Consider the following 18,461-nt stretch of genomic DNA (forward strand, 5'->3'; position numbering starts at 1 on the left):
GGTAATAGGATTATCTTCTTCCTTTCCATCTCTACTGCTATTCCTTTTTCCCTCCTCCTTCCTTCTCTACCTCTAATCCTCAATTGAGTCCTCGCCAGTAGGAAGACTCTAGCCACTCCCCAACCCCCTGTAGATCTGTCCTGCACACATGACACATGTTCATTTTTCATTATTTTTTGCCAATAGTAGTTGGGAAGCCAATAGTTCGCCTGTATGGCACGACAATCCTCTTGGTTTTGTATCAGTTTAGGTATCGGACGACTTGCCCAAAAATTTGAATGAGTATAACAGTGGCAGATTCAGAATTACTAAGTAAGGGTTCTTCCTCTCTTTTTTTTCTTCTTCTTACTTTCCTCTTTTATGTCTAAAAATTAAAATGGAGTTTAGGGCTCCTCTGCCCCACTGATCCGCCCCTGAGTAGAAACATCCGTTGTGTGTCAAAAAAAAAACCTTTTGCAAGACTGCAACAAACAAGGAAAAAAAAAGGCAAAGCGAAAAAGAAGAGCAATGTGCAAGTCGTCAGTTTTTTTGGGCCAAGATCGAGTGTGGAGTCTATGATGGCCCGATATTACGGAGGAATGCATACTGACATGTGGCCCAAAGTAAAATTAGCGGCCCAGGCAATGAGGCGAGGCCCATTGAGGCCTTCAAACCTTAGAGGAATACACGACGGGCGCGCACGACGGCCGCGGCCGCCGTCCTCTGCCCGATTCGACCACATCTCTGCCGCCGCCGCCGCCTCCGGCCGTCGTTCGGCCACGGCGAGTTGTGATGGCTGCTGCGCCATCGGCCTTTACTGGCAACCTGAAGGTGAGTTCCTCGTCTCGGTATTCTAATTCCCAGCGCTGAAACCTCCCTCTCACACACACGTTTCGCCGCCGCCCGGCGCTAAAACCTGGCGGAATCATTCTTCGAAGCTGGCGGCGGCACGGGCCTGGTGTAGGACGCCTTCCGGTGCTCTTTGTGCGATGCGCGGAAGGTTGGTAATCGAGGGTTTTCGTGATGCGTCTCGAGGGAGTAAGGCGGGCATCAGAGCGAGGTTTGTGCGACTCGGCTGTCCGCGGTAGACACTGTCTGGGAGTCTGATCCTCAAGAGCACAGGCGGTTAGGCTGTAGGCCAACTCTCGGGGCGTGGGGCGAGTGGGATGTCGGCGGGAGGTGGACTGGCTGTTGGCTTTGTGCAATTGGGTAGTCCATGCCTCCATTTAGATTCAGTTCGTTGCAGTCAAGAGCTGAAATGCTCCTGGACATGGATCATAACTTGCACTGTGAATGATAAGGATTTTGATCACACGCACTTTTAGTTGATTGAACTGAATATAGCCTGAACTTTTGATAGGTAGTTGGTACTACCCATTGCACCTCTACATCTTAGTTTTGTATAGATAAAATTTGGTGCACTGAGGGATGAAATGGGACGTTGACATCATTTTGTGATTCTGCCACTGAATTCTTACAACATATTTAGTAACGCGCTGACAATATGGTGCAGAAATTAAGTAGTTATTTCTGATTATTTTGTCATTAACGCAAGCAACTTTTATACTTGTTGGACAATGGTGTGTTATGTGTGGCAATGTTGCATTGACTGAAGAAGCACGTGTTTTTTCTTCTTTCACTTAAAAGGAAATAGTTCTGCAACCAGAATCCCAAGTAACCTAAATGTAGTTTCTGAACCTGCACCTCGTTGATGTCAAGCACTAGTACTGATAGTTTTTTCCTTTTTGATCTGTGCAGAAAGCACTTGCTGGTCTGAGAAGAATCAATTTAGACGGGTTGCGATGGCGTGTATTTGACGCAAAGGGTCAGGTTAGGGTTCTTCGGTTGGTTTCAGTTGTAAGGATGAACTCATCGGAAAAGGTTATGTGGTAAGCTGCTTTGTTTATGCGATAGGTGCTTGGACGGTTGGCATCCCAAATAGCTGTTGTGCTTCAGAGCAAGGATAAACCAACTTATGCACCACATGTGGAAAATGGAGACATGTGCATTGTACTTAATGCAAAAGATATCAGTGTTACAGGAAGAAAAATGACCGATAAGATTTACTACTGGCATACAGGGTTAGTTAGTCCCAGTAAAAAATGTTGAATACATTATATTTGAGATTATTGTTAACATTCTCTTGTTCTGCACCCCTCCCCCAATAGGTATATTGGCCATCTGAAGGAAAGAAAGCTCAAGGACCAAATGGAAAAGGACCCAACTGAAGTGATTCGCAAAGCTGTCCTGCGCATGCTTCCCCGCAACAGATTGCGTGATGTAAGTGAAACTTCATTTCTCTTGTATTCTGTAATATCAAATATTAGATATGAGCTCATTTGTTTGTCACGTTGAATGCTTCATTGTTAATGCTACCTTTATTTGCTGTTGTTAACATTGTAATGATTACTGTATGCATCCTCATTTTGATGCTTTTATGCATTAACTATGGTAATAACATTTATATTAGAGAAGAGACTAGTCACTTTTATCTTGCATTGGTGAACAAGTGACGTTGATAGTTTCCTTATTACTCACTGAGCCATTATATTGCAGTCTATAAACAAAACCTTACTTCTTTTTCTTTGTTGAATCAATGACTGCTAGAAAAAGTTTATTTGTCTGTACTCTGTCACTCATGGATCATTAAATTTGTATTCTACATTGCTGAAACTAGCTGATCTGCTTAATGACCTGTCAAGTTGTTAATGCCATGTTGTAGCCGCTGGTTAAAAAAGGTAAGGGTATTTTAAGCTAGAACTGTATATTTTGAAGGAAAAAAATTGAAAGCATATCGTATAATCCATTCATCTTTTCCTTGGTGCTGTTACAAGTGTCTGAGATTTCATATGAAGTGGTAATGTTGTGTACTGATGGCTTGTATATTTCATGCCTTTTTTCTTATCACGCTAGTAGATCAAGGGTCTTCTTATGGTATTGCTAGTACTATGTAACATATATTGTTCTGTTCTGATCCTCCAGGACAGGGATCGCAAACTGAGGATATTTTCCGGAAGTGAGCATCCATTTCATGATCGCCCTCTCGAACCTTTTGTGATGCCGCCACGGCAAGTACGCGAGATGCGCCCCCGTGCAAGGCGTGCATTGATAAGGGCCCAGAAAAAAGAGCAGGCAAACAGAACCAAGGAGGAAGAAGATGCTAAGAATGCCAAAGCTGGGGTCACTGCATAGGCACCTCCTGATGCGTATTTGCATACTGCAAATCTATATCTATCAGATGCTGTTTTTGAAGTATCTATGTTTCTTTGACATGTAGCCTGTCATGCTGAATAGGCAGGCACTAGAACGTGCACACGAGAAAAAACTCGAATCCGAATTTATTTTGAATCGTACTAGTGCATGTAACTCAAACCTTGTCTCAGCTGCTTCCTTTGAGGGAATAAAATCCTCATCTGCTTTGTTTGCTCTTTAGAATGCAAAAGTCCAACTGTGAAGGTATTATGAAACATAAATTAATTTGCAGGAGGGTAAAGGCGTAAAGCCCACAGAAAATTTACCGTTCAGTAAGATTTGAATTCATATTCATATCTGCAATGAAGCTGATCGTTCATATGATTGATGGGCTACTTTTTACTCAAGTTGTAAAACTTGTAGGAAAGAGCAATCAAATAGAAACAAGTTTTCGGCCCATCAACAGGTTATAATGGCCCAATACGATGGCGATAGTCAGGCCCAGCCCAAAAGGCCTTAAACCCTAGAAAGAAACCTCCTCCTCCCTCCACGACTGCTCCTCCCCCTCCACGCAACACAACCATTAGAACACCTCGCCGCCGCCGCCGAGGACCACGGCGACGATGTGGCGTTCGAGAGCTCGTGCTCTTCTCCTCCTCCGCTCCTCCATTCCCAGGTCGCCGACGCCGCCGTCACCACGACATCCCACTCGAGCCCTAACCCGACTACCTCCTCCACGCCCTCTCTCTCGCTTCCTCTCCTCCTCCCCTGATCTCCTCCCCGATGCATCCTCCTCCTCCTCGTATCCCCTCCCGGACGACTCCGCCTCCTCGGCTGCCGGTGCCCCTGCTGATGCCACCGAGGCCGGCGAGGACAACCTCAGCTCGATGTGGGAGGAGGCTGGCGATGCTGATGACATCTTCGCTCCCTCAGGCGTCACCAATTCCGTAGCTGACGAGGAGGAGGTCGCACGCGTCCGCGCCATCGTCGAGGGCACTCCTGAGGACCAGATCGCCTCCACCCTCGCCGACATGGTCGTGGACTTCAACGAGCCGCTCCTCGCCGCAGTCCTCCTCACTGCCGAGCAATGCTCTTGTAAGAAACTAATCCTCTTGTTCAACTACGCCGCGAAGAACAACCCCACGGCCAAGAGCCTCTCGAATCTTGAGATCCTCGTGAGCAAGGTCGCTGATTCCGATGAGGTTGACAAGATGGACGCGTACTTGCTTTGGGATTTGGTTAAGGAAATTGGCACTGTGCCAGGATCAGTGAGCACTCCGTTGTTGAATGAAATGATTGCAATATTTTGGAAGCTCGAGAAGTCGAAGGCGGCGCTGGAGGTGTTTGCCATGTTCGATGAGCTTGGTTGTACTCCGGACAGCGACACCTATTATCTGGTGATCGAAGCAGCTCGAAAGAAGTCCATGTTCCGTTCTGCATGGGAAGTTTGTGAGAAGATGATTGGCTCTGGCTGCTTCCCTAACGGTGAGAAGGTTGGCAAGACCTTGACTTTCCTTTGCGAGGGGAAGAAGGTGAAGGAGGCACATTCATTATACCTAGCAGCGAAGGAGAAGAATATTCAGATCCCAAAATCGGCCTTGGATTTCCTTGTTGGTGCTTTGGTGAGGAATGATGAGACCATTGGTACTGCTCTGGAGCTGCTGGAAGAGTACCAAGGGGATTCTCTAAAGCATGCAGGAAAGTCCTTTGCCACGGTTATACATGCTTTGTGTAGGAGAAATAAAGTAGAGGATGCAAATAATTTGTTGACGAAGATGGTGCTGCTCGAAGAGTACCAAGGGGAGTCTCTTAAGAATGCAGGAAAGACCTTTGCCACAGTTATCCATGGTTTATGTAGGAAAAAGAAATTGGAGGATGCAAAGACATTGTTGATGAGGATGGTGAATCTTGGCCCAGCTCCTGGTAAAGCAGTGTTTAATTTTGTCATCACAGCATTGTCTAAAGAGGGAGAAATGGAGGATGCAAAAGGTTTGATAAGAGTGATGGAGAGCCAAGGGCTCAGTCCTGATATTTATACTTACAGTGTACTCATGAGTGGCTACACAAAAGGAGGAATGGTTGATGAAGCCCATGCTCTACTTGGTGAGGCTAAGAAGATTCATCCGAAACTAAACAGGGTTACTTATCACATACTAATTCGTGGATACTGCAAGATAGAGGAGTTTGGGAAGGCCATTGAGTGCCTAAAGGAGATGAGGAAAGATGGCTTGCAGCCAAATGCGGATGAATATGACAAACTGATTCAGTCATTGTGTCTCAAGGCTACAGACTGGAGAACAGCTGAGAAACTCCTGGAGGAAATGGAGGATAGTGGTTTGTGCCTGAAGGGTATAAGTCGCAGCCTCATAGCTGCAGTCAAGGAGTTGGAAAGGGAGGAAATGCAGTCAAAGGCAAGCCAGGAAGCATAGTTCTTTAGGATACACTTGGAGTGATACGGCTGCTAATTAATTTTTGGGCAGCTCTTTCTTTTTTGTGCTCTGCATCTCTGGTGAGCTTGCAAGGAACATCATCTTTTGTACTTGTGTCTGTTTGTTGTTATTTACTACAATAATTTTGCATTTATATTTAAATGCTAGACTGACAAAGAAGAGTATTTAGTTTTGGTCTAGAACTGCTGTGTCTTTACTGTATGAGAATTACTATATACCGTTTTACATTTGATCTCATACCTCGTCATGTTGTAGCAGGCACTGGGGGGGTCTGATTTAGGGAATGTCTTATTTAAGAACATGAATGAATAACTTGGCCTGCAAACGAAATTCAACTTAGGGAAATACTCTTATCATATTTTGTGATTTAGGATACCATTCATTGATTGTTTAGTACACCTAAATGTTACCTTTAATGTTATCTCTTAAGGCTTTTGAGTTGCACCCATTATTTTCGATATAATTCAAGTGCATGACTGGAATTGTTGTTCATTAGAAAATAATTCAGTCTATCATTTTCCTGCGCTTTTGTTTGTGATAACTTGAACACACAACTCTACCCATGCATGACAAAAATAGTTGGTGCCTACCAGTTCTGTTTTCTATAGAGTTAGCTTTGTGTCCTATGTTGTATTTTTCTTTGTGAATCTTTTAAGGTTCTATTCCTAGTGGCCAGTGGCTGATGGTACTTGAAATTGCAAACTAAACCGATTCTCTTATAATCAGGCTCTTTAGCCTCATTTGAGACCAGATGCTTTATACTGTGAGGCAGGACTGTTTATTAAAATCCAGGCAATTCATTCTGATTTTAGCTGAGTTTTGGAAGGTTCTTATTTGCAATCACATCATTCAGGAATGATCTCTTTGAAGATAGAAAATGTAAAAGTGTTGTCTCCGAGTCACGCTGAAAACAATCAAGTTCTATTGGTGGCTGCAAATTTTCCTAACGAGAGTTGTCTCTGCCAAGACTACTATGCAGTGATTAGCATCTATAAGATTGCAACCTATTGGGATTAATTGCTAGGCCCCAAGCAGTAGCTGCTCCTGTACAAGGTCTGGAATCCCTGGTACAAAGCCATTGGTGCCTTCAGATCAAACCACAAGTAGGACTAGTAATTGCTTGCTCTCTCCCTCCTTGATTCACCCGAGTCAAGGTTTTAATTGTGCATTGCGTTAAGTGATTTATCTGCCAACGGTACTGTCTGCTGTCAATTCAGTATATTTATTGTGTAGGACATCTGCAGAATCTTTAAGTTCCCTGGTAGTATTGCACTGAAAATCGGCACGTATATGTGATTATGAAAATTATCACTGAATGGTGTAATGATTTTTCAGAAGTTCAGATTGCTGCATTGTGTAAGCTATACATTTAGTTAAGCGTAGCTGTAGTTCTGGCATTATTTGATGCCTCTTCAAATCACTGCAATTGCGTTTTTATTCGTTTGTTTTGCTTGCCTGAACTAGTTTATTGCAGCAGGATTTCTTAGTCTCTTACCTGCTACATTGCATAACACACTGTTATATTCTAGTCACATCTGTCACTACACATTACTTATTGGTTTATTCCACACTATGTGATAGATTGTTTTCTTCTGGTGACTAGTAAGCCAATAAGATGGTGCAGGCACTCGTAATTTGTTTGATTAAGGGCATCACCAGCAGGCACACTTTGTGATAGATTGTTTTCTTCTGGTGACTCGTAATTTGTTTGATTGAACAGAACTGGTAGGCGCTCGTAATTTGTTTGATTAAGCGTATGGTCAATTTTCTACTAGCACAAAGTGAGCCTGGCAGTTTTCTAGTTGTAGTTACATTTTTGTTTATGAAAGAGCGCTGAAAAAAGAAAATCGGGACAGTACTGATGTAGCAGGAAGTCAGATAATTGTGAAGTGTTTTCTCTTACAATTTTAATTTCATTCCATTGTAACTATGGCAGTAGCTCACCCCCCCCCCCCCCATGTCAATTATCAGCAGATCATGATCTCCGCTGACGTACCATGCCATATTTTAGAATTTCAGCTAGTCATCCTTGTCACCGCCCTAAAAAACAGCCTGTTGAATGCAAGATATCGTTGAGTATTGACTTCGTGCGTCCTAATCGCTGCTGTTCTTGCTGTCGATTGGTTGACACCTCTAATCACGCCACTGGTGACGCATGCACATTCACAAGAAAAACTGTGTAGTGTATCCAATTTACTTTGCACAAACAAAGAATAACGGATTGATCTATCCATAGATGGTCTTGCTGGCCCTATTTAAGTTACAGCTTAGATGGAGTTATATTATATGATTAAACAGCTGCCACTCATGGTGATGATCAGAATCTGATCCGGGTTTATCCAAGTGCCCTGTTTCTATTTTCTATTTGATGCATATCGCGTCTCTGGGCCGATTGATTTGAGCTTAACAAAGGACCCCTGGAATGTAGTATAAGAGTTGCTTTGTCTTGTCAAGTAATGGCTGAAGCATTGCAAGAGTTTCTGTGCCGGCCTTTCGCTGTTTTTTATGGATATGGCATCACAAAACAGACGGTGGCAAATTGTATGTCCATTTTCTATTAGAACTTTTTAAGCAGTGCTCTCATTCTTTCGACTTTGAAACAACTGCTCCGCTGCAAAATGCAATCCACTCGATGTTTTATCGGGCTAAAGCATGAGCATCCAAGTGAGAGGCTCTAGTGACAACTGACAAGGGTTCCTTTTCTCCTCCTGCTAACAATCTAATTTGATACTGCTAACCACGCTTTCCACGATTGAAGGGCTTTTTTTTTTCCTAACCAGAGACTGAAGCCATGTAACATCAGTCATAGGCCATTCCTTGATAGTCTAGTAAGACATTTTAGCTTCCTAAAAAAAAAGTTAAGACATTTTATCTATTTCCTGGAGCATTCTGTTTTAAATTTTAATATTTGAACCTTATTCAGTTTCCTTGTAGAATGCTTGCATTCCTATCATTGCCTTTAATATGACCGTATGACCATATCCGCTAATCTATTCCGTTTATGGCTCATTCGCAAGCTCAGCTTGGTTATCCTTGGCTCAGTTCAATAAAGAAGAACTTATGGCAACTGAAAACTAGCAAAAATATAAAATAAAAAAGACATGGCCATATGGGCTGTGGGGTATGAGGAAATCGGATCCAAGTCAAGTCCCTGTCTCTTCAGTCTATATGATGCATGTAGGGCCCATTTTCCACGGACTAGACACACACTACCTCGCTGGACCCAAAAAAATCCCTATGCACATGATTACGAATATGAGATTAACTCAACGGTAAATATATATGTTAAGTAATGAGTACACTGAGTAATTTTCTATTTAAATAGATAGATGAGATTAACTCAACGCTAATTATATATGTTAAATAAAAAAATAATTTCCTATTTAGATGAAATCCCCTGTTTTTTAAGGACAGCTGACTGGTGAATTTTTTTAGAGAGAACTCCTGATGTGTCACTAAAAATTCATCCTAATCCTTATATGCTATTCAGCGTCAATGACATTTGACATATAAAAAATTGGATGAATATAGTGACACGAGGAATTTATTCAATTTTTTACCAACTGGAAAGCGCAAGCGCCCCCGGATCTGCGTCGCGTGACTCCACCCCATTGGCAGAGAGCGACAGGGCGACGTGGGCTCTCACGTGTTTCCCCAGCGCTCTCGCCGGCCGGACAAGCGCGGAGCGTCGCTTCCGGGTTCAGCCGCTATTTATTCTACTCCCCGGCAACCCAGCCAGCAGCCCGACGCCACGCGGATTCCAAATTCACCCACTCCTCCACGCTTCTTCGAGATCGCTCACTCCATCACCCACCCGCCGGGCAGCCGGAGGCCCGGAGCAATGGGGAGCACGGGGCGCGAGGCGGAGCTGACCCGCGCCGACTTCCCCGACGGCTTCGTCTTCGGCGTCGCCACCTCCGCCTACCAGGTTGGTACCACCCCCTCGTCCCGGCCGCCGCACCCCGCGCAGCCGCCTTCCCTCGGCGGCTCGGCGCCCGTCGCGCGGCTTGTTCCGCCGTCTCTAGGAGTGGACTGCGCGCTAGCTCGTGCACGCGTGGCTTGCTTGGGACTGTAGTTCCGAGATTCGAATGATCTCCACTGTTTGTTGGCCTCCGTTGCGACTTCAGTTCTTAGTTCTAGCGCGATAGCTGCGACTGCTTACCTTGTTCCACCTGCTGATCAGCGTTACGGCGCGAGTCCGGATCGATGTATGGTGTTGATTGATTCAGCTCGTCGATGACATGGGGAGCTGGTGTCTAGGAATGCAGGGGCGGATCGGTATCCCGCGTGTAGGACATCTCCGTCAAACTAGACACTCCTAATATTAGCATTTAAATTTTGTTTTGTTCTAAAAACAATTATTAGCATCCAGGTGTAACTTCTGATGAATGTTTCCCGTGTGCTTGGATTGTTGGGGGAGGGGAGAGGAGGGGGGAGCATGAAACGATGGACCCAGCTCGGTGTAGAAACTTAACTATTCAGAAATTCATCCAGGCACTATTGCTTGTGTTGTTCAACCAAAAGGGAATAGGAATGGTGCATGTTGGATTGGTTTTGAGAATTTATGCACCAAGCCTGCCTTGCCTCTATAGCGTTCACCAGGCCAGTGGTGGAGAACTGGACGTGGGCGTTGGCAAATAGTGTGGTAGAATTGCTGTCAACACCGCCAGCTGCAGGGTGCAGACTGCGGAGATCAACGGGTGGAAGAATGATGGAAGAATAAGAGTCTGGGAATCAAGTTGGGGTGCATGAATCTCAACGTGGATTATGAATTGATCCAATGGTGCCTAGTTTTTTGGGGAAAGAATCGTGCCTGTGTCTAGACACTAAGAAGACCAAAAAAGAAAATATAAAGAGGAAACCTGTTTCTTTTCCAAAATCAGAAGTCATGTTGTTTGAATTTTTTTTTGGTTTGTAGATTGAGGGAGCAAGAAGGGAGGCAGGCAAAGGAGATAACATTTGGGATGTCTTCACAGAAGACAAAGGTTTGTTTATCTGGTTCCTTAATGTTCTTCAAATACATCGATTTAACTATGGTGTTCAAATGCTTCTGCTTTCAGAACGGATCTTAGACAGAAGCAATGCAGATGTTGCAGTTGATCATTACCATCGGTACAAGGTAGTGCCTACCATCCCTGTCTCAGTTTACCACAAACAAAAAAGAAGGAAGGGGTAAAAGTAAAACACCAACTTCTTATTAACTGTTCTATCTTTAACTTGAATTTGGGTGCCTATTTCTTCTTATGTACAATGCCACCTAGTTCCTCCTAGGTTGGTCGACCTTTATTTTTTATTAACTGTTCTGTTGTAAAGAGTCTAAGGGAATATATTATAAATGAATGTGAAAACCAGCTTGTTCCTCAATTTCTACCATATTAAAGCATTGCTCCCTGGAAGCAGTAATTTTTTGTTTGAAATTTTTGCTATGAATATTTCAGGAAGACATTGAGCTCATGGCCAGTTTGGGTTTTTGTGCTTATAGATTTTCCATATCTTGGGCACGTATATTTCCTGGTATGTTAATCTTAGCAGCTAGGAGATTTACTTACAGATACTGCACGAATATCTGCATTTTGTCTATTGTTTGCCATCGCTACTGCTTAATATCATTTTCCTATCCGTAAGATTATAAAATTTTCATGCCTGCAGATGGACTGGGGGGAAAGGTCAATGAGCAAGGAGTTGCCTTCTATAACGACCTCATCAATTTTATGATCGCAAAAGGTGGCAGATGGTTTACTTGATACCCTGAAAGGTTACAGTACTTCTAGTTATTAACCACTCATCTTTCTGGCTGTAGGAATTGAACCTTACGCAACTCTCTATCATTGGGATCTTCCATACAATCTTCAAAAGACTCTGGGGGGATGGCTTTCCGACAAGATTGTGTAAGTCATTGCAGGCGTCTTAAGTTTGCAGTACAAAGTTTTCTTAAATGCTCACATGAATGATTGCATAGAAGATTCTTTTCAAGACAAGTCTTTACTTCAAAAATGTTGCCTGATTTGGTGTATTTTATGAGTTTCTCACCATCATAATATCCCAGGGAGTACTTTGCATTGTATGCAGAAGCTTGCTTTGCAAATTTTGGAGACAGAGTAAAGCATTGGATAACAATCAATGAGCCTCTTCAAACTGCAGTTAATGGTTATGGGATTGGAGTTTTTGCACCTGGAGGATGCGAAGGTGAAACTTCTAGATGTTACTTGGCCGCTCATCACCAAATCTTGGCTCATGCTGCTGCTGTTGATGTTTACAGAAGGAAATTCAAGGTCTCTTTTTGGTTTTTATCTGAATTATCGGTGTAATGTTTCTTTTTTTGGGGGTGCAAATCCTGGTCTTGGTCAATTCTTTTGAAACCAGCTGTTCTCAGTTCCATTAGTTCTCTATTAATTCGGTTTCTTTTTTTCTCCCCTTATTTTTCTTCGCATTTTCTCAAGTTCCTGTATCTCCTCCATCATCTCTACATGCTAATTTCCATGTATATAATGGTAATTGGAAGTTTGGAACAGCGTACAATTCACCTTATTTCCTATCAGTATTTGTCAATACCGGTATTCCACAAAACACCGATACGCCCTTGATCGAGCGTATTCATATCGGATACGGTATCTAATACGGATACAACTCTGATACGTATCTGTCGCGTATCAGGAAAAAAGAAAAAAGAAAAATCGGATACGGGCGGGATACTTGGTCGATACATCTCCGATATGGCCCAACCCAAGCCTTGGGGAGAGGAGGAGATGGCGGCGACAGAGGGGGGAGAGGAGGAGGCGGCGGTGAGGGAGAGGTTGAGGCGGTGGTGAGGGCGGGGGTGGGGGCGGCTGGGGCAAGGTGGGAGTGGCGGCGACGGGGGCGAGGTGGTGGAGGCGGCTGTAGGGGAGAGGAGGTGGAGGCGGGGCGGCGGCGGGGGCGTGAGGCAGCGGCGGGAAGGAGAGGCGGCAGGTGGAAGGAGAGGCGGTGGCAGCTGGAAGTATAGGCAGGGAGGAGAGGCGTGAGGGCTCGGGAGTGGGGTGGGGGTGTTAATTAGGGCAAGGGATGGGCCAGTTGTTGTGCCTGGATGAGCTGAAAAATGGCAGCCCAATACATCTAATCTTTTTTTCTTTTTTCTTTTCTATTCTTTTTTTTTCTTATTATAAATATATGATGCATTTGCTCGTAGATTTATGTGGACCAGTCATGAATGTGAAAAAAATAGTAGTTGCAATGCAAAATTAGTTGCACGACATATTTTCTCTAATTTGATTTTCCTACTATTATTATATGCACCATATTAATTATTTTTTAAAAAATAGTAAAACTTATCCGCGTATCGAGTTTTTGGGCAAAATGGCGTATCCGTGTATCCGTATCGGCCCGATACCAATATAAGTATCCGTATCAGTGCTACATAGCCGGTATTTGGTACCCTGATCATCATTCCATCAGTTTCCTTGCAATACATTTTGTTTGTCTGATGGTTTTACATGTTACAAATATAGGCTGCACAAGGTGGTGAAGTAGGGCTGGTTGTCGATTGTGAATGGGCAGAGCCATTTTCTGAGAAAGTGGAAGATCAAATTGCTGCAGAACGGAGGCTTGACTTTCAACTTGGATGGTATGTTTCTGTTCATGTTCTGAATAAATCTTTCACGGGACTTATAAATTAATGTAGTATAATGTGCCCACATTTTTTCGGTACTGGGTTCCTGGGATATTTATGACGTCTGCTGATTATTTTCCCTTTCCTTGAAGGTACCTAGATCCAATATATTTCGGTGATTACCCAGAAAGCATGCGTCAGCGGCTGGGCAATGATCTTCCAACCTTCTCGGAGAAAGATAAAGAATTCATGAGGAACAAAATTGATTTTATTGGACTAAACCATTACACCTCGAGATTCATTGCTCATCATCCGGACCCAGAAGATATTTATTTCTATCGAGTACAACAAGCGGAGAGAATAGGTAAAATACTAAAGCTATGAAGAAATCTCTTTTTTTGACATTAGCAAATGATGCAAGAGAATCCCTGAAACAGAGCTCTTGTTTATACAAAAAATGAAGTATGTAAGCACCAGAGCTTTTCAAGAGTGTTACCTTCCAAAGGAGAGGGTTTTTTTTTTGGGAGAGGGGGTGGGGTGGTTAGTTTAACGCCTAGTAACAAATAATTTGATCATGTGATAGGAACCCTTCTGCTGACTCCACTCCCAACACGGCAACACCACATTTTACCTTTACTGTCAAGCATGAAATCCACTAACCTCTTCTTCCTTTCTTGAGTCTAATGTTCTTGGATGAACACTGCAGAATCGATGTAGGTGTATGTAGCGGAACTACTCGTTTGCAGTTTTGCATGAGTCATCTTTGATCAACTTAAGATTTTTTTCAAAATCAAGCATGCAAATTGATATTATTGTTATGCTGACATCTGTTTGTTTTGGCAGAACAATGGAATAGTGGTGAAAAAATTGGTGAAAGGGTCAGAACTGGACTTTTTTTTCATATGTGTAAATTCTGCGGGTCTGTCCGAACATAATCATCTCAACATTTGTGCAGGCTGCATCTGAATGGCTTTTCATAGTTCCTTGGGGTCTTCGTAAATTACTTACTTATATAGCAAAGAGATATGAAAATCCAGCAATTTATGTAACTGAGAATGGTAAGGCTTCCATACTTCCCAAAATGAAAATGTTGCAGCCTGCAGTTTTCCCATACATCATTGTGCACATTTGCCCAGCATGATTAAGTTGTCTATTTGCCTGCGCCTGTGTGCTGAGCTCCAGATTCATGTGCATTCTGATTTCCTGCGATTTGCTTTATTTCACTATTCACTTCTATTAGGAATGAGGGACAACTGATACATCACAATGTAGACCATAGGTATCTATATAGAAAGAGTACACTGGGCACATGATAGATGAGAGCAAAAGCAATGTAAATTTCTAATACTGGTGGCTTGGTGCGGAATAAGTTATGTCAGGAAATTCTACAGATATGTACAAACTCAAATCTAAAAAAAAACTTGACCCAGCCAGGAAGACATCCCAGGGGCTTTCAACTAAGCTGAGAAAAACCCCCACCGAAGGCGCGCGCTCAAAGCAGCAGCAGCGAGGTGGGGTGTTTTTTTTGGTAGGTACCCGGATTCGAGCCCGGGCCGGCGGCGCCACAACCGGCTGCCTTAACCAACGCGCTGCACGCGCGTACCCTACAAACTCAAATCTCTATATTGCTGAAGTGAATGTCATCACAGTTTTTTTGGCATTCCTTTGCATGAATCAAGGTTGAAGATAGAGTTTTTTTTATGCCCCTATTTTACACTTTTACAATTTCTGTTTCCTGTAGATAATCTGGGTAGATACTCTTTGACAATCACAGTATATGGATTGCTCGTTTAGTATTCTAGTGGAGACTGAAGTACATCTAAAAGAACAATAACATAAATTTGTTGCACCAGTTAATGTATTGCTGAATATGTAAGCCCAAGATGCCAGCTTGTAGGTTGTATTTACTGTCTTATTTGTGCCTATTTGGAAATAGAGTTTCAATTGCCCTCCTATTTACAGCATTCTAACTGAACTGGCTGATACAAATTTACAAATATATGCATATTTGAAAACTTCCATCTTATCATGCGTGAATTAAACAGTTCCAAATGTCTGATTTTGACAGCTATGGAGCATTTGTCCAAAATATATTAAATGGAAATTTATTAGAAAAAACTAGGTTGTGAATTTAGAATTTCGGAGATCTAACAGGTGAAATGTACCGCTGTGATACACTTTTTGTTATTGCAGACCAATAATGGAAGTTTTGCTAACACACTTGATAGTGTTCGTTGCAACTAACATATGATATTATATCCCTAAAAAAAGATATTTGATCATCTGAATAAAATACCATAGTGTGTGATGTCCTCACTTAGTATCTTTCCTGTAGGCATGGATGAGGAAGACGATCAATCAGCAACACTTGACCAGGTCTTAAATGACACAACGAGAGTTGGTTACTTCAAAGGATACCTCGCTTCAGTTGCACAAGCAATCAAGTAAGCTGATTTTTCTGTTCATCACACAACTAAGAGCGTTCAGCGACAAAATGACTTATGGAACTAATTGTTTGATGCAGGGATGGAGCTGATGTTCGTGGATACTTTGCGTGGTCATTCTTGGACAACTTTGAGTGGGCTATGGGATACACCAAGAGGTTCGGCATTGTTTATGTCGATTACAAGAACGGGCTCTCCAGGCATCCTAAAGCATCAGCCCTGTGGTTCTCGCGCTTCTTGAAGGGCGAGGCTGCTGAAAACAAAGCTGACACAGACTGAGCGAACCCACAGCAAGTAAAGGAACATTACACATCCAGTAAATGTTTCTCCTGTTGTTGTATCTTACAGTGACCGCCAGTGTATGTATTCATCATAATAATCTCATATGTGCTATGTAGTCTGTCATTGATCCAACACTAGCTCAAATGAATTCTCGAAGAATCAGAACTCCGCACCAGTAAGTTTCGAGTTCATTCCAGGCAGCACTCATTTGCAGATAACTCACACTTTTCATCTGAACGACCCCCATGCTTCTTGTTCCTGTATTGATGTGCTGTTATCGTTGCATTAATCTGTAAGGTTCTATTGGCGATTTGGAAGTTCTTTTCTGTTTCACTAGAGTTTTCATTAGGGGACTTAAAGAGTTTAGGCTCAAGTCCCTTTATCTTTTGCTGCTGGTGGCAGTGAGTTGTTCTGTGTTTGGTCAGTCTTGAAGGACAAGGTGCCATGTGACCATTGCCCCCTTGAAACTTGTACGGTCGTACAGAAACAAGGACTGGTGAAACAATGGAAGCTGCCAACTCACTTTCTTTTCTGTTCAGGGGCCCATTGCAGCTGTAGGATTTGCATGATGCCTCTTTTATTCCGTCCATCAGACTGCCGGGCAACGGTTTTCTGCTTGCTTTCTGGAGTTCCATGCTTTGCTGCCCCGGTGCCTTTGCATTGCATTCCGGGCTTTGGATGTGATGCCAGCGTCAGGAGCGGAATCAGGCCGTTGAGAGGGGTTCTCATCAGAGAATGGAGATGTCTAACTGATTGATTCTGTGCTCTACATTTGCTCCTTTGCATTGGTGTTCTTTTCTTCCCATGGTGCTCCTGCAGCTGCAAGCAACCCTACGGCCAGGTCTTGGCCCATCTCCCTGCTTATTTCGTGTTGCCAATTGTGCGATGATGCTAATCGAAAGATCTGGTCGAGCTGAGACACACAGCTTGCAAAAACAGATGGAAACCTTCGTTAACTGCTTGGATCAAATGTCCGGTCCAGTGACAAGAACCGGCTCACTCGGGTTCGAGTCCTAGGACCAGCTGCTCATGTGCCCATCTAAGTATCGTCAGGCTTAGATCTGCTCTCAAATTGCCTCCGTACCTGCAGCATTTAGCCTTTGAATGGGTACCGATCTGAACCAGAAGTATCAAGCTGTCCAGTACGCGATAACCGAGTCTCGGATTAGGTGATTAGTGAAAGTGGTTGTATCTTCTATTTATTAGGATTAACTCTTTGTTTGTTTTTTTTTTCTCATTAAGATGATTTTTTTTAATGGTAGATGATATAACAGTCGACAGCGAGATGTTTATGGTGACCTTTTCAATCTCTAAACTTTATATCTCCGGTCTCCAAAGACATTATGTGAGTATGTGCGTGTAGTGGTATGAGTAAGTGCTTGCCTTTGCGTGTTGTACAAGGGTTTAAAAAATTGTACAGTAGGCACCGATCCTTTAGATGATAACGTAAACAAGGGTTACTCTGCAACTTTATCACGGCTGAAAGCTAAAGCCATGGGGATCTTTGCGGAAAAGAAAGGCACGGTGCGTAAAAGCCTTGGGGATCATTCGTGGGCATCTCGTCCTCACGTGACAGTGTGCATGCTCTAGAGTGCTAATGGCCTTGGAGTCATAGAAACCATGATGATTAGGTCGTAACGTGATGGCTTTGATCAGATAATGCCAGGTGTTTCCAAAGCCGAGCGAATCTGCCTTGCTTTTTTTGTTCTATACCTGTCAAGAGCAAAGCTGCTAGATCAAGCACTGGATTCGGCTTGAAGGATGGTGCCTCTTTCGCCTGTGCTGTGTTCGGGCTCAAATGGCAGGATCAGGCGTGCCTCGTAAGCTTCATTTCTACTCAGGTACCTGGTATACCTTTTTTAGGTATTTACCTGACAGGTGTATTCGTAATTAGGAACAGTTAGTTAGTTAATTCATCACTAATTTACTGACGAATGTCTTGACAGAACGCGAAAAGAACTCTGATGGACATAGGAAGATGTATCATTGAACAGGCAGAAGTTTGCATGTGCCACTCACGAGACTATGATGGAGGTGAGGAGCGAAAGACTGGCGTGATTGCAAGATTTGAGTAGTGTGAGTGGTTCAGGTGCAATTGTAGTTGGCTCCTCCCTACAATCTGTTGTGCTGGTCATTCACAAATCATGCTAGTATTAGTACCTATCATGCATGCATGCATTCCCCTTTCACCTGTGCATTGATTCCCGATTAAGAATCTCGCTACCCATGAGCTTTGTCATGGCTGGGCCCTCTCTACCTTCCATCTCCAACTACTACCATAAACTTAGTACCATTACAAATTCCTTTTCTATCCTTAAAATGCTCATTGGTCTTGATCATAGTTTTTTTTTTTTTATCTATGCCCAGTTATATTTGCAACCAAACCGATCCATGTGTTTTTGGAGGCCAAAGCCAAAAGTCCAAAAGAAAACTACTTCCATTGGCCTTGGGTGCCAATGATTGAGGCCATTAGACCAAAACATCCACAGGGCATAGTAGGAGACAAGGGAGCGCATGTGGGTTTGCAAT

General features: G+C 43.2%; 3 protein-coding genes across 3 annotated transcripts; all 3 read left to right on the forward strand.

The window, feature by feature from the left end:
- Positions 1–654: 654 nt before the first annotated feature.
- LOC133926485 (uncharacterized) lies at positions 655–3,398 on the forward strand. The gene is made up of 5 exons (XM_062372457.1): positions 655–810; positions 1,738–1,809; positions 1,894–2,060; positions 2,148–2,259; positions 2,962–3,398. The coding sequence occupies exons 1-5, from the start codon at positions 772–774 to the stop codon at positions 3,169–3,171; spliced, it is 600 nt and encodes a 199-aa protein (XP_062228441.1). The 5' UTR covers positions 655–771; the 3' UTR covers positions 3,172–3,398.
- Positions 3,399–3,711: 313 nt separating this feature from the next.
- LOC133926494 (small ribosomal subunit protein mS80 (rPPR6)-like) lies at positions 3,712–6,824 on the forward strand. The gene is made up of 2 exons (XM_062372467.1): positions 3,712–5,680; positions 6,475–6,824. The coding sequence occupies exon 1, from the start codon at positions 3,795–3,797 to the stop codon at positions 5,598–5,600; it is 1,806 nt and encodes a 601-aa protein (XP_062228451.1). The 5' UTR covers positions 3,712–3,794; the 3' UTR covers positions 5,601–5,680; positions 6,475–6,824.
- Positions 6,825–9,219: 2,395 nt separating this feature from the next.
- LOC133926502 (beta-glucosidase 4) lies at positions 9,220–16,150 on the forward strand. The gene is made up of 13 exons (XM_062372478.1): positions 9,220–9,549; positions 10,540–10,606; positions 10,682–10,740; positions 11,060–11,135; positions 11,271–11,345; positions 11,422–11,509; positions 11,668–11,893; positions 13,106–13,221; positions 13,359–13,570; positions 14,050–14,084; positions 14,162–14,264; positions 15,542–15,650; positions 15,731–16,150. The coding sequence occupies exons 1-13, from the start codon at positions 9,463–9,465 to the stop codon at positions 15,927–15,929; spliced, it is 1,452 nt and encodes a 483-aa protein (XP_062228462.1). The 5' UTR covers positions 9,220–9,462; the 3' UTR covers positions 15,930–16,150.
- The last annotated feature ends 2,311 nt before the right edge of the window (positions 16,151–18,461 follow it).

The sequence above is a fragment of the Phragmites australis genome, chromosome 1, assembly GCF_958298935.1.
Source record: "Phragmites australis chromosome 1, lpPhrAust1.1, whole genome shotgun sequence".
NCBI classification, from domain to species: Eukaryota; Viridiplantae; Streptophyta; class Magnoliopsida; order Poales; family Poaceae; genus Phragmites; species Phragmites australis.

Coding starts and splice junctions, on each gene's coding strand:
- LOC133926485 (XM_062372457.1), top strand. CDS start 772: ATGGCTGCTGCGCCATCGGCCTTTACTGGCAACCTGAAG. Junction 811..1,737: donor CCTTTACTGGCAACCTGAAG/GTGAGTTCCTCG, acceptor TGATCTGTGCAG/AAAGCACTTGCTGGTCTGAG. Junction 2,260..2,961: donor CCCGCAACAGATTGCGTGAT/GTAAGTGAAACT, acceptor CTGATCCTCCAG/GACAGGGATCGCAAACTGAG.
- LOC133926494 (XM_062372467.1), top strand. CDS start 3,795: ATGTGGCGTTCGAGAGCTCGTGCTCTTCTCCTCCTCCGCTCCTCCATT.
- LOC133926502 (XM_062372478.1), top strand. CDS start 9,463: ATGGGGAGCACGGGGCGCGAGGCGGAGCTGACCCGCGCCGACTTCCCC. Junction 11,894..13,105: donor TTTACAGAAGGAAATTCAAG/GTCTCTTTTTGG, acceptor TTACAAATATAG/GCTGCACAAGGTGGTGAAGT. Junction 13,222..13,358: donor CTTGACTTTCAACTTGGATG/GTATGTTTCTGT, acceptor CTTTCCTTGAAG/GTACCTAGATCCAATATATT.